At 30.6% G+C, this 18,966-nt stretch overlaps 2 protein-coding genes across 6 annotated transcripts in view; both read left to right on the top strand.

Annotated features, from left to right (window-relative positions):
* The window catches only part of LOC148228059 (uncharacterized), a 339,858-nt gene extending 332,168 nt beyond the window's left edge, over positions 1-7,690 (top strand). For 4 of the 5 annotated variants that reach the window (XM_088201006.1, XM_088201007.1, XM_088201008.1 and 1 more), the window contains 3 exons: positions 6,764-6,815; positions 6,885-7,457; positions 7,531-7,690. In XM_088201006.1, the coding sequence (XP_088057132.1) occupies positions 6,764-6,815; positions 6,885-7,457; positions 7,531-7,583 (678 nt within the window). In that variant the 3' untranslated portion in view covers positions 7,584-7,690. Of the gene's footprint in view, positions 1-2,189; positions 2,282-6,763; positions 6,816-6,884; positions 7,458-7,530 lie in introns of those variants that run through there. The other variant, XM_088201009.1, reaches the window with a different exon arrangement.
* Positions 7,691-10,319: 2,629 nt separating this feature from the next.
* Positions 10,320-18,966, top strand: part of LOC148228058 (GPN-loop GTPase 1) — a 9,349-nt gene continuing 702 nt past the window's right edge. The window contains exons 1-7 of the mRNA XM_088201005.1: positions 10,320-10,493; positions 10,623-10,748; positions 10,823-10,990; positions 12,347-12,543; positions 17,906-18,088; positions 18,162-18,214; positions 18,286-18,371. Of these exons, the coding sequence (XP_088057131.1) occupies positions 10,397-10,493; positions 10,623-10,748; positions 10,823-10,990; positions 12,347-12,543; positions 17,906-18,088; positions 18,162-18,214; positions 18,286-18,371 (910 nt within the window). The 5' untranslated portion in view covers positions 10,320-10,396. The remainder of the gene's footprint in view (positions 10,494-10,622; positions 10,749-10,822; positions 10,991-12,346; positions 12,544-17,905; positions 18,089-18,161; positions 18,215-18,285; positions 18,372-18,966) is intronic.

Genomic DNA, 18,966 nt, shown 5'->3' with positions numbered 1-18,966 from the left:
AAATTTGGACATATTTTATATATGTATGTACATACATATATGGAAAATTTTCTTCCTGATTTCATATACAACAATTTGGGTCAATATTTATGCATGTAAATTATATTATAGTATATAAAATAATTGCAAGAGTGGTAAAATATATATTAAAAGACATAAAAATATAATACTTTTTAATATATTTTTTCAGAATAACAGAATTAATGATAAGTATATCAAACGTATATCCGTATCGTGTGCTTCAGAGCTAACAGTAGGAGCATAAACCCGAATAATAATAAAATTGATAGCTCTCGAACTGACTGTGTTAACGCAAATAGGGTATAGATCAGTCAAAATGATTTGTGTGCACATTAAATTGAATCTAAATTACTCTTTTGCCATTTTGACTTTTTAAAAAAAGCAGAAAATGGCAATAAAAATACATTTGGATATATTTATAAGTATTATAAATATATCGAACGTATATCCGTATCGTGTGTTTCAACCTAATAGTAAAGGCGTAAACTCAAACTTGCCATCTATTTCTTGATAATGAATAGCGATGGAATGGATATTTCTCAAACTGACTATGTTAACGTAAATAGGGCTCTATAGACCAAGTTATATTAAACAAAACTAAGCGTAAAAGATATATAATCGAAACAACATAAACTAATCAAAAATACTAAAGCAATTTTACATTTTTAAAACAAGAGCCTTTTCTGCATTAAAAATTCATAATAATAATATAGAGCGATATAATATGCCTAAATTAATTTTAGAAGTTATGTAATCGATATTATTTTTGTTGCAAGCATATACTTGTACAGTTTAAAAAATAATATTCCACTGTAATTGTCTTCCTTGAATTGTTAAAATTAGAAACCGATTTAATTCATTTTATTACATACGCATGTTTTATTGATATATTGCTCATTGTTATTTATATTCTATTATGAATGAAAATATATAAAGTAGTATAAAAATTAAACCACAACCCGACTAGATAAATATAACTATAGTAGACCATTAATTTTATCATTTTCCTGGTATATTTACATTAACTTAAAAAATACATATTAAAATTTATTTTATTCTATTTTTTATACACATTTGGAACAGTAATCTTTTTTACTAATACAACTGTAAACTATATTGCAAAATAATATTATGGCATAGAATTTTTTTTATTAAAAAAATAGCCGAAAATATTCGTGGAAGACTGCTCTAATTTTGTGGTTTCCGCTCTTTATAAATATAAAAAATATCCATAAATACGAATATCCTTATATTATATTTTAATATATAATTAATGTAAAAAAGTTGCATTAAATTTTATTTGAGATATTTTAAGTAGTGATATACCTTAAATCATTAAAAGACTTACAACTTATTAACCACATCTCTTTCATATTTTATAATGGGGATTTTTTCACACATTGCGGTTTAATCAAATATATTTGTTGGTAGATAACTACGGGGATTTATATGACAAGCTTATTTTATATTACATTACAACAATATCCTTATGCGTAATATTTGACATTTAAAAACGGAACTAATAATCTTAATTAAATCGTGTTTTGCACTTATTAGCATATATTACCATTATACACTTGCGAATTTACACGAACATTGATATGAATGATGATAATACTGCAATTACATTATAGCATAAAACACGAACTTATTATGCAATAATTACTACTGTACATTTACCTTAATAACAGGATGAACGGTTCAAATACAGACTTATCGCATGCACAATTATATTAAGTCAAGACATATCAGAGAGCAACATATCATCAGGTGATAAGCTGTTATTTTTTGGTTTAGGATATGACTTTTAAGGGTTATTTTAATGACGTCACTGATTGTTATAAAAAAAAGTGTAAGAAACGAACATTAAAATATAATGAAAAATCTACATATATAATGACTAAATATGTAATTATAAAATCTTATTAAATGACAAAACCTTGACTTATTAGAAATTAAATTCCTTAGCGATGCGTTGAACGCATTTCTTGAAAATTGTTTAAATCAATGTCTCAAAGAATTTCCCTGACCATGACAATCAACTTCAATCTCAACATCCTAAACGATTACTCATTCTTTTCAAAATGCTATTTATTATTATTTTTTAATGCTTACGGGAATGATACATGTTTAAAACATTTAATCAATCGGCGGTTTCTTAATAATATAAAAGGCTTCGGCAACGTTCGGAGCTATTTATAAGCAGACGGATCGCCGAAGAGTTAACACGGTCCTCATAGAATAGTATACATACACACCGGTTAGTTTGTGCTATTTTTATTTATTCATACAAATATACAAATTCAAGCTCATCTATTGTAATAATTCATTTTATGCTTAAGAACCGTTCAAGGTTATGCCTTAATATTGCTTTAAAACCCATCGTATTTTTATTAAATTATTATTAATAACTGACATATTTTAAATATACTACAATACAATTTATGGCAAAGTCATTTTTTACATATTTACAAAGAAGAGAAATTTAACCTTGTAAGGTTATTGTTTTTCTTAGCGAATTACTGGTTTCAATATGAATCATCGAAATCCTACAATGGTGGAAATAAACTCGGTATCTAATTAAACTGTTTTTTTTTTTATTTTAATTTAATTTACCTGATATTTTTTTACATTTGATATACAGAATATACTCAGTAAACAATGTTTCGCGAAGATTCACTTATAAATCGTTTTACTCGTCTATTCATTGAAGGTCAGAATCATTAGTATTGTTTGACAATATTTAAAAGAAAATGGATAAAACAAGTACTTTTAATTACATTAAAATTCTGTCAATAACCTTACAATAATGTGTAAAGTAGCTAAATCTTAACGCAGATGAAAAGTTAATAAAATATTTGCTTAATCTATTTTAATCAGACTGATGCAAAAATTGGGATAAATTTAAAAGAAGCGAAACAGGTTTTTGACCTTCCTGTAAAGTTGGATAATTAGGTGGTAACTTTACCCATTCACATTCCGTATCGCCATCTTGATGTCCTTAACAATATTTAATACATTGAACTCCAACTGGATTTTGTGTAAATATTATTTATTTATACTAAAACTCTCATTTTTTAAGCAACTGAAATACTACTAAAAAATCATCATTAAAATTGAATAAGATTTTATATAACAAATAACAATGATGTTTAAAGTACAAATAAAATAAATTGTATGTATTTTTAGCGATTTAACTGATTGAAAAGTAGAAAATATACAAGCTGTCCGAACAGGGGGGCGGCTGGACCCCAGTCTTCTAAATTAAAAAAATATATGATAAAAACTTGTTTGTGCATTTATATAAATACATAAAAAATAAATTAGTAATACACAATAAATTTATATTAATAATTAAAAATATATGACAATAAAAAAAATTTAAAAATTAAAGCTAGCGTTCCTTTTTTTTGCTTAAGTGAGCCTATTAACATTTAATAAATAATGTTTTTTATATTTTTACAGTATAATAACTTCAAATTTACCCTAAAACTAAAAATATAAATAGTAACATTTTAATCAACATTAATTACAATCTAGTTTTGTAAAGTTTTAAGTTCTTGGTTTCATAATAAAATCGCTAAATATTTATTTGACAGTAATTTGCTCGTTAAACATCTTAAGTGGTAGGTCTTAAACATGTGTAACAATGTTTCATTCAAAAGTTTTGCTAAATGTTTAGGAAATATAGTGAATGAGGCAACATTGTATAGCTCATCATATGTATGATCGCGCATTGTCGTGCAAGAGAATTGAACCTTTTTAATTAATCAATACTTCTACCAGGCGCTGAAGTTTGTAACGCATTTAGTCGATTTCTAAGCCATAACTCGCTATTATTTAAGTTAGATTACCGAATTCTAGTCACATATTTAAAAATAAGCATTGGGTTACTTTTTTATTGCCATAGTTAACATTGAAAGAGCAACGTTTTGCAACTATAGAAGAGATTAAGACACTTGTATACTAGCCTACCAATTAATACACTCTTCAAATGTTTTGCGGGTTGAAATAAACGCTGCCATAAGTATATTTTAAATAGCTTCTATTTTATTATACAATAATAATATTTCAATATAAAATACACTCATTTATTTAAAAAAAAACCTTGCACGTTTTATTTATTTGCGTTAACACAGTCAGTTCGAGAGTTATCCATTTCATCATTAATAACACTATAGATAAATATATAATTAATGCAGCGTAATAAAAACGTGGATTATTTTTATTTTCATTTAGTTCATGCGGTACCCGTTTGTCATATCTTTTAAATAGTTCAAAACTTCTGGATTATTAACATATTACAATCGCAAAAGCTTTTAAGTTTTTACTGCATTAAATTTGTTTTATTAGTCGTTATTAAATAAAAAAGAAAGCTTACAACTTTCTAAATATCTACATCAAAATGTGTATATGTTAAAGGTTAATTTAAAAAATCATTACAGGTAATTTTATCTATATATGTTGATTCAGTGGCTATTTAATTAATAATGAATATCACGCATTTAACGGCTTATTATTCGTGTTTTATCACAAATAATATAACACAGTTATGTTACGAATCATTTATACATATGCCTAATATTCTATAAAGTTTCTTTGAAAAATGTCCTAATCATGTCAAAGCGAAATAAACATTTACTATTATATCTCAAGTGATTTGTGCGTCATAAATAATTGTATTGTTGATATATCAATAGCAATAAAACAAATACTAGTTTATTATATATTTCGTTAGAAAAAACTTTGTTAATATATAGTTTATGTAGTGTATAAGAAAAATAAAATTTTATTTTGCTGAGCGAACCGGAATTTGCTAGTGCTTATATTGTATTTTTTTATGATACGTGGATCTTTTGAAAAGTTCACGACCTCATAACGAAAGTATATTTTTATTTTAAAATTAACTTTTATTTTCCAATATAATCTTCTGGAACTTCAACATACTAATATCAGTCGAATCTAGCTTCAATTAAAGAATGGATATATTCGAGGTTTAGAAACAGAGTTGAAAGCTAATGGGGCAGTAAATAACTAGGCGATTTTTTTATATTAATTTATATAATACTGGCAAAATACCAATTGACAAGTAGTATATGTCGACGATTGTTACCTGAAAGACTTTGGCTCGATTCTTCAATAAACCCTAATGTATTTTTAACTTTTACCTATACGGAAGATCGAATAGTGATTATTATATCATTTGTGATAAACATAGAGCTAGGTCGTACATATAAAATATTTAAAATTCTTTGATGAAGGTTTACTTTAGCTCATAGAAAATATTAAATACGTAAAAGAAAAAAACTTTGATTAACCTGATCTTTTGTTATTTAAAACATAACCGGTTATAGTTTATTTTATATTTTTTATGATAAATTACGCTTTAAACGCGTTTATCGTGCCGCAGAGAAAATTTTAGAACCATGTCTATTTTATTCATAAACAATTATGACGACCTGCTTAAAAGTACGTGCGTTAAAACAAAAAATCGTTTTTATGTGTTGTCGTATCTTGTACAATTTAATTACAACGTTACGATTCTATATGGTCGACACAGGTAGTAAATTATTTCATTGTACATTGTATAACATAATTAAATTCCTAACAATATGTTATTAAACATATTAAAATACATAATATATAGTTTAGAACCTTTTGAGCCTTCGTAATAAAAGTTAATGATAATGCAGTATGAAACAGGCTAAAAGGCATCTTAAATGTTTAGTATTTCATTAGGAATTTTTATTTATTTTTTAAGAACTGTATATTAAGAAATTCAAATAAATATTTTTATTGCTTGTTGTAAATAGCATTTTTCCAGTATAACATAATCATATTTTTTCTATTATTTGATACATTACTATTAAAATAAAAATCCAATCTGGCCCTGTAACCAAGGAGTTAATAAAAACAGTAATCGTGTTTCGCTGGTCCTTCGATACTCCGATAAGACGTCCTTCCCACGAAGATCAATATCGTACGCGAATAAAAAGATTGCTGACTTCTTTTTGAGGTACTAAGTTAAGCGATTATATTTGAGACTTGCTGTTTCATATTTTGTTAGTATTTGCAGGATCACGAATTTGAGTCTTAATCACGATGAAACGGCTTTTAAATAATATATAAACTATACAAAGTATATTATATCTATGATTTATATACATATATATTAAAATATTTCGAATTTAAGTGTTCTATTTCATTTACTGCTAAGTATTGATAGTAGATGCCATGAGAATCTTCAATGTATGTTTTGACCGGCTGTAAAAAGCCATCTACAAGCATAATATAAAGTTCAACGATTCTTAAAATTTCTAAATTGTAATGTAAAACTATTAAAGTTGGTGAGTATTCTTGCTACAAAATAATATTGAGAACTTTCATACGTCATGGCACTTAAAGGATGACATCTACGAGTCATTTACAAAGTTCGTGAGATCAATCTTATATTATGCAGTCTGTTTTTTACAGTTGTAAATAAATATGCACAACACACTCTTTATCTTGTTGAAAAAAAACCGTTAGCGTTAGATATTTTTTAACAAAAAAAATCACAGCGATGTTAAACTTACTTACTTTTTATAAAGTTGATCAATCAACTTGACATTTGACAGCTGATGTAAAAAAATACAATAAGATGCTTTTCAGTTAGTGAAGATCAAAGCAACTTTTAGTATAAATCCTAATATTTATTCTATACTTTCCATAATTTGTTTAAGCAATATTTTTTTTGTTTCAGGTCAAAATGCTAAGAAAAAAATATGCATCATGCTTTATGTTAATGTATCTATGTAAGTTTCTTAATTTTTTAATTAATTAATAATTATTTATATAATCATTGTAAATATTTTATATTACAGCCTTCTTTGGAGAATCAGAATCGTTCAACGTTAACAATAGAATATCTCAATCAAATTATAATAATTTATTATTAAGAATCAAAAGAGAATTAGAAAGTGATTCGCCCACAACTAATAGGCGCACTAAATTATACGGAGAAATCACCGAAGACGGTGTATTGTACAAAGGAGGATTCGATCTTCCGATAGAATTTCAAGGTTCAGGTACAGCGGATTTTGCATTTAACGGTCCGAGCTTTCGACGTTGGAAACCAACTGAGAATAAAATTGAGAACGCATACGACGTTACAAGCGAAGTACCTGGCTGGTATTCGCCAGATGAATGGAAAAAAATGAAAGAGCAGTTAGCGTTTAACCAAAAGTTATTGGACGCAGTTACCACGGAGTCGAATATATTACCAGAAGTGTCTAGTGAAAAGAACACTGAAGATTATCCATTAGGTTACATAAGTCCGTGCCAATTCAATTGCCATAAAATGACTGCGACTTCAGAGTACAATCCAGTGTGCGGGAGCAATGGAGTAACATATTCTAATACAGCAAAGTTCGTATGTGCACAGAAATGTGGTAAAAGTATGTATTAAAATTGATCTAATATTCAATAGTTTTATTATAAATTTATTTTAATTTATTTGTCTGATTTCAGAAATCACAGGACGATATCACATCACATGTGGATTCGGTGCCCCTGTAATTTAATTATTAATAAATAAATATGTTATTTCTGTACATAAATTATAATAATAGTTCTAAACGTAAAACGTATATGTGATATATTATAATAAAAAATATCTTATTATTTTTTATATATTCTTGTTACTTCAATGATTTTTTTTAGATAATTCATAATTAATAGTTGGATATAAACAACACTCTTAAAAGATATGTGGTATAACAGAACCTGTATAAGTTAATATAAATATTTGTGGTATGAATAAGTGCTTATAATAACCACTTCTTTGGCACAAATATGTGAAAAACACATTTTTTTTAATGTTTATCGAATTAAAAAATCCATAAGACTATTATAAATTCTCAGGAACAGCAAAAAAATGAGGGTCAAAGTCATGTCGCACGCAAGACGATAAAAGCTAAAAAAGAACATGTGTTTTTTATTGATATTATTATTTCACTTTATATCACTGCACTCGAAATGTTTTGTTTGTCTAATTAATATATTGAACCACTCTTTAATTAACAACTGGAGAGATGTATTTATGCTGCTTAGTAAAAAAATATTTTAACCGTCTAAGAAAAATAAATTGGTTTCTTCGTTAAAACGGGACACCACTGTGAGAAACATTTTAACAGCTTAAGTCACAAAGTACATGCTATAAGTCAGAAAGGATAAAGTATCCATCGCCTTTCCATCAAAACGACTATTTTTAACCTGCTTTAGCGACCATTGACAATTTGATTAAAAAAAATCCGCATAAAGGCGGACAAAATCTCCCATAGTGGGGTCATGGATATAAATATGTGAACGTAAGCAACCAAGAATCACTTCGTCTAAGGATAAGAAAATTTTTCTGAGTTCAAGGCATCAGATATTCAAGAGCTCTTCAACTTGGACTGCAACCAAGAAAAGGCAGACTCAACTTCAGACCAACAAAGATAGTAAAAGCCGCCATTTCTCAATTCGGATTCACTGGTCCAGATCGACATTCAGAATCCATAGAAAACCCACTTCGGAGACGCTTTCAGCCAACGAACAATCAATAACAAGAGAAGCACTCCGGACATGGTAAATAAAAATATTTAAATAAGCAGCGTCGACGAATTGATACCACACAACTCATGAAATATTCCAATTTTATCCCAAAGCTCAAAGAAAAATACATGTTAATACGGATACGATCTGTACTTTTTTATATAAATAAAGTTATTTTTCTCTGAATCCTTTTTAACGACAATAAGTTCTTCACTTCACTGAGATTCTAGATTATATAGCCAAATTCAAGAACACTATGACCTAACGTATTTTGGGGAACACTTATTACAAAGAAACGTTGTCCGTGAAAATATAACTCGTCCCATATATGAGAAAAGAGCAAAAAAAACAGTAAAAAATCTACTCACAAATGCAATTATCATACCAAAAATTACTTCAATACGTAACGGTTAGATATTCCGAGGGAGAAGCATCCCTAATGGCCATTAGAGGCATTTAAAAATGCTATAGCATTGCATCAACAATCGCAGCCAGAGAAATGCGAGAAGATGAACTGCTTATGGTGTTGCCGAATCTCCACCCGTTCAAATTCTAACCGTCACGCAGATATTCCAATAAGAAAGAACGGAAATACTCAAATCTTATTTCATCTCTCAACCATCGCTACGCTGCGCATCTTGAGAGAGACAAATCCTTCATAAAAATTGATCAATTACTCCTCACTTGTTACTCGCACTAAGCGGAGCTCTGCCAAGGGTCGACTAAGAAAGCAGCCGCTTCCTTCTTCACGTTAACCCTGGTCCAGCTACGACGTCTAAAATCCAGAGTTTGACTTCAGAGATGACTAGATTTTACAGAAACAGACAAAATTCTGAGAAAATTACATATCTACTCAAACAGTACATGACTCAAAAATTGCACATTTATATATATAATATAAATGTGATTGACAGACTAGGCCGATGGCCTGACTGATTTTAGTTATAATAAAATAAATAAATAGCCCACCTAATAATAATAAAAATTAATAGGCAAATATCATTTCCTTATATAAAAATAAACTCATTGCAATATGGTCAAAACTTAATCACACTGAATACGTGCTCCGCATATTAAAACCGAGCATCCTCGATGCCTTATTGCAAGTTTTAGCGATGTGCATACTAAATATCTAATATTTCTAATATAAAAGCTATTTTTAATGTATTTTTTGATATGGAGTTTTGGCGATGGGTTGTAATTAGATATATAGTGTTTTTACTAAGATAAAGAAGTTACACGTTAGAATATATAAGTGAGAGGGTGGTGCTCGAGGCAGCAGGCTGGACCGTTGTGAGTCCGCCAAAGTCCGTCAAGAGAGTCCCCCGTCACGCCAGTTTTACCAGAGTGCCGCCAAGTTTTGGCCATAATAAAACCTAAATATAAATTTATATTAATTAGCCTCCTACAGAGATATTGTGCGAAAAACACTGCACTTTTTTACTTTAATGTTCACCTTATTTATAAAATTATAATGAATTGTGAATTTAATCAATTGTAATTAACCCCTGCAACAAAAAAATTTTAATAGCCCTTGCATATTTATTACTAATTATTGCTTATTAAAAAAAAAATTTGCGACGTTTAAATAATTATTGTGGTTGGGTATTTATTATCTTAAGATAGCATTTAATATGAATTTAAATATGTATTATAAAATTAAAATTTGTTCTAGAAAACGTCAAAAAGATTTTTTTTACACTGGTAACACTCTGGATTTTTTCGAGGTTATCTTCACAGTTCGTTGTTAGACTGACGTTTCGACGCGCAGTTGTGTTTTTGTGTTATTTTCTAAATCAATATGTCAGAAATGGAAGAAGATGTACAGCATGTACCAGAAATGGACACAGATGACTCGAATTTAAATCCAAAACAACCAGTTTGTTTGATTGTACTAGGTAACTTATGATTTTGTATTTCTTATTTAGTATGATAACAAATATGAATATATTGACATCGATCCTCGATCACTTCTCTGTTATTTTGCATAGTGGTGCAGTTGAAATATATATTTTTATTTATTTAAGGTATGGCTGGTGCTGGAAAAACGTCTTTTGTCAAGAAGTTATCCGGATACAATTACGAAGAGCACAAACCGTACATAATAAATCTTGATCCTGCTTGCAGAGATGTTCCATATCCAGCCAACATTGGTTTGTATAATAATAATGAAAAATGTTTAATAATTTATACAAAGGCCTGTGTCATATTTAAATTTTTATTTCAGACATTAGAGATACGGTCAATTACAAGGAAGTTATGAAACAATATTGTTTGGGACCCAACGGTGGAATAGTTACCACTTTGAATCTGTTCTCGACTAAATTCGGACAAGTAGTTAATTTGATAGAAAAAGCAGGAACCAATCACAAATATTGTATATTAGACACTCCAGGTACTATGTATTCAAATATGATTAACCACTTCATGCCTGAAATATTTTTCAAGAGCTGTTCAATAAACCGATATTATTTTATTTTCCCTTGTCTTAACACTTAACCGGCGGGTCGTTTTTTTTCCCGCATGATCTGTAAAAATGGGCTGTTTCGCGAGAACTTTACGCAACACAGATTTATAACAAAAATATATGATAACTTTTGCATTAAACGGAATTAAAAAACAAAAATTTATCAAATGTTCTGCATTGTATTGGTTCATATGTTAAAATTATTTTATCAATGGTTTTCAATCTGTGGGTTGCATAAAATAATAATTAATATCATAAAATTTGCTTTATTCTACTTTATTATATCTCTAGTTTAAAAAATAGATAATAATTATGTACATAAAATGAATATGTAAATTATATTTCGGTCTTCCATGGGCTAAATTTGTTATGCCAAGCTTTGTCACGCTTTAAAAGTAATTTACGATCGTGTTTTATTACTTTAGCTTGTTGATGCAAAGAGTTCTTTGATTGTCCCCCACGTGTGAAGTTGTGGTGACAATAAAAATATTTTCGCCTTGAAATATTTTTTTTCTTGTAGTACAAATCTTCATTCATATATGTCATCACAAAACACTTTAGTGTTTGCGGGTAGAAACAACTGGATCCAAAAGGTACTTATTACCCGTCCCGCCGGTTACTGCCAGTGGACAAAATCGGTAAATACTACCCGACTCGCCGGTTAAGTGTTAAGTAAATAATAAATATACAACAGAAAAATAAATATTTAGAACTTGTACATTAAAAATACTATATTTTATAATATTATAATAATAAAATTAAACATTAGAAATTTAAAATTGATTCAAATTCATAATACCATCTTTGCTGGAATTTTTAAATTTTCGTGTGGGCATTGATCTAATGCTAAGTTCGAAAATCCCACACATGTGTGGGATTCGTCCTTATGCGGTTAATTTGTTATATTGTACCACAAGATTTTTACTACATCAGCTTATATATAAAATTGCACATTGAAAGTCAATTATTAGTTTTTTTTAGATATCATACACTTCCATTATGAAAATTTCCTTAATTTTTATTAACGATTACTATAGACCATGTTGCTTAGTTCGTGGTGATATTTAAACTGTTTTAATTCCTACTTTCAAATTTGAGTACTGTTTATGCGATTTTCGCACATGAGTATGATTCCTACTTCTTTAGTTGCAATACAACCCCATACAAAAATCTATGATATCTGTAAAATATACTATGTAGCAAACATATTGTTGTACAGTGTTATTATATTATACTTATGTAGTAAACTGGAAATAATATATTTTTGATTGATTATAATTTCAGGTCAAATTGAAGTATTCACATGGTCGGCGTCAGGTGTTATAATAACAGAAGCTTTAGCCTCTTCTCGTCCAACAGTAATAGTATATGTAATGGACGTAGTGAGAAGCGTATCTCCGGCCACCTTCATGTCAAATATGCTTTACGCCTGTTCCATTCTTTATAAGTCTCGTTTACCATTTATAGTCGTAATGAATAAGGTAAGACTAATTTACGATATAAATAATATTTTCGACACTCTGGATTAAAATATTCCATAAATGAACATGCAATTAATTAGTCAGTTTGTTTGTATTTACATGTATACGGGCGGCCCTCGACTTTCGCACATAATTGGTTCCTGAAAATGTGTGCGAATGTTGAATGTTCGAAAGTAGAGGGAAGTAAAAAAAATTTAAAATTGTGTGTATTTTAAAATATTTATTTATCAAGTAAATATAAGATGTTTAAGAGGCGTTTAAGAGACATGTTTAAGTGGGGTTTGCGGGTGTTTCCTTTGAAAAGTTATCAAGAGTTAACTGTTCCACTATTCTTTTTCTTTTCTTCATATAGTATTTTATAACATGCTATGTCTTTATTGATCGCTCTACGCACTTGAGATATGCGTTCTCCATTGGGATCACAATCTTCCATAATATTTAAAAAATTGTCAAGATGAGTGAAGGCTTCATTCATATTTTTCATTGTTAAAGAGTTTTCCAAAATAAACCTGTCTCACCTACATTAAATATTTGGCTAGAAGAATATTCTCCATCTTCAATAATTTTGGATAATTAGGAAATAAATTCTTTTGTAGCATCTTTATCCGCATCAGCCGATTATCTAGTAAATTTAATACTATGAAAAGAATACCTCATTTTAAAATTGTAAAATCAACCGTTACTTGCTTGAAAAACCGTGTTAAAATATTTTTTTAATCTATCCTTCCAATCTTTGTGCAAACTAAGGGCTTTTGCTTGAATAATTGAAATACTCAGAGGGACATCTTTTTGATGTTAGTCATCGATCCATGATGACAAAGATTTTTCCATTTCATCCATGTTTTTTTAGCCTTGTTTTTTTAGTAACATATCTTTAAAGATTGTGGAAATATATCTTTAATTTCCACAATTTTAATTATATTTTTATTTTGCAAAATTGAACATGTCGTAGACCTGTTTGTATCATACGAACGTCCGATTGAAGCAAAAGATTCACCGCTATCAGAACGTCTAATAATTTCACTCTTTGTCTCCAATCGTGTGATGTTTATGAGTCCTTGATTTCTTTTTGTTCGTATCAACATTGAAGTTTTCCGTTTCTCACTCATATTTATATTTTTGCGGTTACTGTTATTGAAATAATAAATTAGTATTATTTTTGCAACAGTTGACATCATGTACATGTTTTCGTAGTCTAGAAGTTTCCAAAAATTGAATTTTTGGATTTTGGTTTTCATAGCTGAAAAGCAGCTGCTTTCTCAGACTTCCTAGGGTTGTTTTGGTTGGTACTCAGCGTAGCTCTGCTTAGCGTGAGTTCAGCTAAACTCTAAGGCAGAACGAAGTAGTATAAACGTCCAGTTCTGATTTTTAGAAATTCTAAATGAAAGATTTTAATAAAAGTGTCGTGAATTTTCTTTGCACTTATATCCTTCTGTGGATATGGTAGGTGCTTTCCTTCTTTCCTACTTCCGACTGTTGGGCCAGTGTGACGTTTGGGGTGGAAACAGACTATGTTGTCTGTTACCATACTTACAATAATGGCCTTTTACGTAACGATCATAATTTAAATGACAGTAGATTTAGCTAGGTTATCGCTGGCCACTGGTAATTGTATCTGCTAGTCCACTGACTTATTTTAGAGCATGTGATGATCAAATATTTAGACGGATTAGGGTCACTTGCAAATGGACACATACTGTCCTTTGTTTAGCTGCATTTGCAAGTGACCCTAATTCGTCCAAATATCTGATCATCACATGCGCTAATATAATGTGACCAGACGTCCTCAAAATTTTTGTCATCCTTTATCCTCAAAAACATTTCAGAGATGTCTTTGAATAAAATTTTTCAAAATTACCTTTTTTTAATTAATTTGTCCTCGAGCAAAAATATTCCGAGATGGCCTTTGAACAAATGGTTAAAATTTCCAAAAAGACCTTTTTATGCTTCCTAGCAATCTCTTCTCAAGAAATGAGATAGTCAACAAATAATTTATATTTACGTGACAACGATTTATTTTAAATATTGGCCGTAGTTCTGGAGAGAAGTTCACGGATAGTGCTGGATAGCCAAAATATCAGCTGTTCGGCTCGCATTCCAAAAGGGTCGGTCTTGGCTCGGCTCCTGCTGTGGTGGATGCTCCTTGCGGACGTCCAGGGGTTCTGCGACAGGACGAAGTTCCAGGCAGGCGTCTCGTAAGTCTTCGCTGGCGTAGGGTGGACTTTGGTGAAGCTGCTTGCTCCTGTGCCGATGGCAAGAGGATGTGTATTTGTATGGAAACTCCAACCCCTTATATAGTGGACTTCCGTCAATATTATTGTGGAATATCGTCCTGCTTCCCACGGTTTTTGGTCCTCACGCAAGTGTTATATTTTCTCACGATATCGTCTTCCTTGCAAGGTGAAATATTCTTCATCCTGGATTTTATTATAAAATAATCCGTGACTTATTAAAAGTAAGATGTCGTTTCCCTTTTTGTGTGGGATTGTCAGACGTAAAATGTTATTGTTCTGTATGCAAACTCCCCTAATTCTTGGTCACACTAGATTAGCAGATCGCGAGGGGTCGATTAGATATGGGAAACTGTTTCATCGCCTTGTCTCAAGAATATTTTAATTATGACTACTTAAAAATAACGGTTATTAATTTTTTGTATCATTTTTTGTATCGCTGTTCCAGAAAGCTCCCCTATTTCTTTGTCGCGCTTGATTAGTATGAGGGGTTGATTAGATATTGGAAACTGTTTTATTCCTCGATTCCAAATCAAAATGTGATTGCCAATATGTGGTCCCCACACGACCTTTTCATTAGCTCCCGCAGCAATTTGTCCTCTAGCAAAAATTCCGAGATGGATTTTGAACAAAAATTTCTGTTTCGGCCTTTTTTTTTAGTTCAGGAATTTGTCTTCAAACAAAAATTTCCCTAATGACTTTTTTAGAACCCGAAGCGCTGAATATTCTCGGGCTGGCCTTTAGTAGTTGTGCTATGTGACTTGGTTCATTGTTAACCCTTTGCACTCCAAAGACTTTTTAAAAAGTTCAGCAATTCCAAGCCGTTTCAGAGAACTTAGTCAAGTGGGTTTAAATTATGATGATTCTTAAATGTGTATATTGAACATTTATTTGACAAATTATTTTTATAATCAAGTGTAATACTTTTTTAAAACAATCCCTTGAAAGAGCACTAAAATTTTTTTCACAAATTTCGCAATAATTCATTATCTCTAATCTTTCTTTACAACTTTTCGGTTCTGGTCTTCAAATTCTGATTGTTATATTTTTGAATATATATTCTAAATAAAATACCCAGAATATTAAAAAATACTTTACGGGAATAAAATATTTTACCAAACAATATGCGTTCTGGAATTAAAGGTCAGTAATCAAATGGCTTTATTCGGAAAATTTCTTTGTGTATTTCTAATTGTTCTAAAGCTTTATCTAAAATATTTATATAATAGTCAACATCTTCACAACATTCAAATTTATTTTTAAATGGGTATTTGGTCAAAGAATGAGAAATGTGTGACTTTAAACCGTTACCCCATGTTTTCAATATCAAAATAGATCTAAATCATTTGAAAAAATGCTGAGCCCACCTCAATATAGGAGTTACTGGTAAAAAAAACAATGTTGAGTAATCATCGACATTGGTTAATGGTTATATTTAGTGTAGGAAACGATCTTGTTGCGATTAATAATTTAGTGTTACTTGGCTCGCTTACATTTTTTTACTAGTGTTTGAAGGTCGCTGGCATTATCTGCAAGTATTACTGTATCATCCATTAGTTTACCATTCACTATCCTTAGGTCACTCTCATATAGCTTCTTGAAATATTGATTCGGAGTACATATTAACCTTTTAAACGCTGCAAATTATTGGTACGGACGTGCACTACAGGCCGAGAATTTTCTAGCAAAAATAAAATCTATGAAGCGGTCGCGGTTACGCTTCTATATTCGTAATTATCGGCGGGTCCGGTTGACGATTTGTGGTAGGGCGTTTGTACAGCGAACTGTACAAAGTGGCCCTTATGAAATCTTCCGGTATGTTCTTGACGCGTGATGACTGGGATCCTTCGACAGTCGCCGATATTAATCCTCGAGCACGTGTCCTGGAGAGGTTGCTCAGACAGGAGGCGAGGTGTAGAATCCAAGTAGTCAAGTTGAGCGGCGAGTGTAGTCCAGTGAGTTGCTGAGTCGGAAGTCCAGAGTCGAATGTAATGTGAGCTTTTTGGCACCGCCTTATATTCCCGGTCGGGTGCGCAACAGTATCCCCATTCCGCGCGTTGTTTGCGGTGGCGGGGGTGCGGTGTAGTTGTACAACGCCACTTAGTTCGGGTGCACGGCTCAGGGGGACTACACTTTCGCTTATGCTGTGGCACGAACGGTAGTCTCGGGGTCCCCATCCCCACTCCGCGCGTAGCTTGCGGTGGCGGGGATGCGGTGTTATGGTACGACGCCGCTTAGTTCGGATGCACGGCTCAGCGAGACTTCACTTTCGCTTATGCTGCGTCCCGGACGGTCGTCTCGGGGTCCCCATAATATATTGAGAAATATATATTTGAAAATTAGTTTTATTAGTTAATTAAATACAGACGTTTAAAAAACAAAATGTTAGGGTTGTCACATAGCTTTTATAAAAATTATGAATATTCATAAAAAAAATACAAGAAAATAAAATCAAAAATTCTTAAAATATAAAATAACGTCAAGCCAGAGTTGCAATTGATGATAATTATTCCTGTTAGTAATCAAAAAGTCCTGCGCGGCACAACCCTGAACAGCTACTCTCGTTGAACGCCAAACCAAGCTTTCATTTGGATTTCTGTAATATCGATAACATTCGCAATTTATCCGATCTTAATATTTTTTCGTCATCTCGAAAGATGTCACTATGTGTTTAATTTTTTATGTCATACAAATCTTTCAAGCCTAGCTAGTAAAATGAGAACAAAGTAGAGTGCGTATACGTGCTCGTTTTGTATGGCCGGCCACATGTGACCAGTCACATAGAGCGCGTATACGCGCTTATGGCGTAGAAAGGGTAATAGCAAAGGGGATAAGTTGAACCCTTGTCGTACATATACCCATCTAACTTGGGCATCTTTGCTGAATACATTTTCAACATTGGCTGTTTGATTTAAGCACAGTTTTAAATAATACGGATATCATTAACATACATTTCTTTGAACTAGTATTTATAAGTTTCAAACGTTGAACTTTCTAAACAGCATGTAAACACTAACGTTTTGTTATAAATTTGAAGACGAATAGTTTGATTGAATTAGAATATTTTATACAGAGTAAACATAGTTTAATTTTATTTTATATAATAACTTTTGATATCAAATATGTTTTAGATTGATGTAGTCGATCATGGGTATGCTGTAGAGTGGATGAGGGACTTTGAAGTGTTTCAAGAAGCATTAGAAAATGAATCGGAAGCTTCATATACCAATAATTTATCGAGATCCATGGCACTCGCATTAGATGAGTTTTATCAAGGAATAAAAACATGCGGAGTATCTTCTTTGACTGGAAAAGTATATTATAGCATATTTAATTAATATATATTACAGGCACATCATATTTAAGTCAATTATATGTATTTTTTAGGGGATAGATGAATTTTTCAAGTTGGTCGATGAAGCAGCTGAAGAATATGAGAAGTATTTACATACAGCCATATAATACGCCATAAATATTGTACGTTCTTATTCATGTTCATTTTAATTTGTAGAGATTATAGAGTTGAATGGGAGAAAAAGAGAGCTCAAAAAAGTAAAGAAAATGAACAAGAAGAAGACACAAACGCCAGTGGATCGAGTATGTATATTAAAACACATTTATGTACAATTTGTCATCTAATGTTAATTATTAAATTAACTACACATAATTTGACTTACCCATTTTTGTAACTGACTATTCTGATCAATATTAGTATAATTTATGCTTAGGATTCCTATTAATTTATTTATTATAATTTTTTTGTTGAAATTTTACAAGCATGGTGAATACAATCAGTGACTTTTATTTTATTAATTAAAACGTTTACAATCAATAGATATCACTGCATAATCTACCCTAATTTTATTATAATTATTCATCATTTTAGGAAAATCTGTGATGATCCATTGAAATTGTAATTTTATAATAAACATCTACCGATCTCCCAGACACGATAGAAATTTAAAAACACTAGTTTATATGGTATTTGAATCAAGGTCTTTCAGGTATTAGTCACTAACTTATACCATCGATTTATCATGCTGCTATTAAATACTAGTCATGGAATTAGGCTTTCCCTGTATTTTGTTCCCAGCTATATCCTTCAACACTTGACCTTAGATTTTGAATGCTGTCGTGATATTGACAGATTTGATCATGAGAGCATGTCTTCCAATAAAATGTAATAAATCGC

Source organism: Plectrocnemia conspersa, unplaced genomic scaffold (assembly GCF_051122295.1).
Source record: "Plectrocnemia conspersa isolate PC_06_02 unplaced genomic scaffold, ASM5112229v1 ptg000012l, whole genome shotgun sequence".
In the NCBI taxonomy this organism is placed as follows: domain Eukaryota; kingdom Metazoa; phylum Arthropoda; class Insecta; order Trichoptera; family Polycentropodidae; genus Plectrocnemia; species Plectrocnemia conspersa.
Note: the sequence above shows the minus strand (reverse complement) of the source record. Positions and strands in the feature narration are given on the sequence as shown.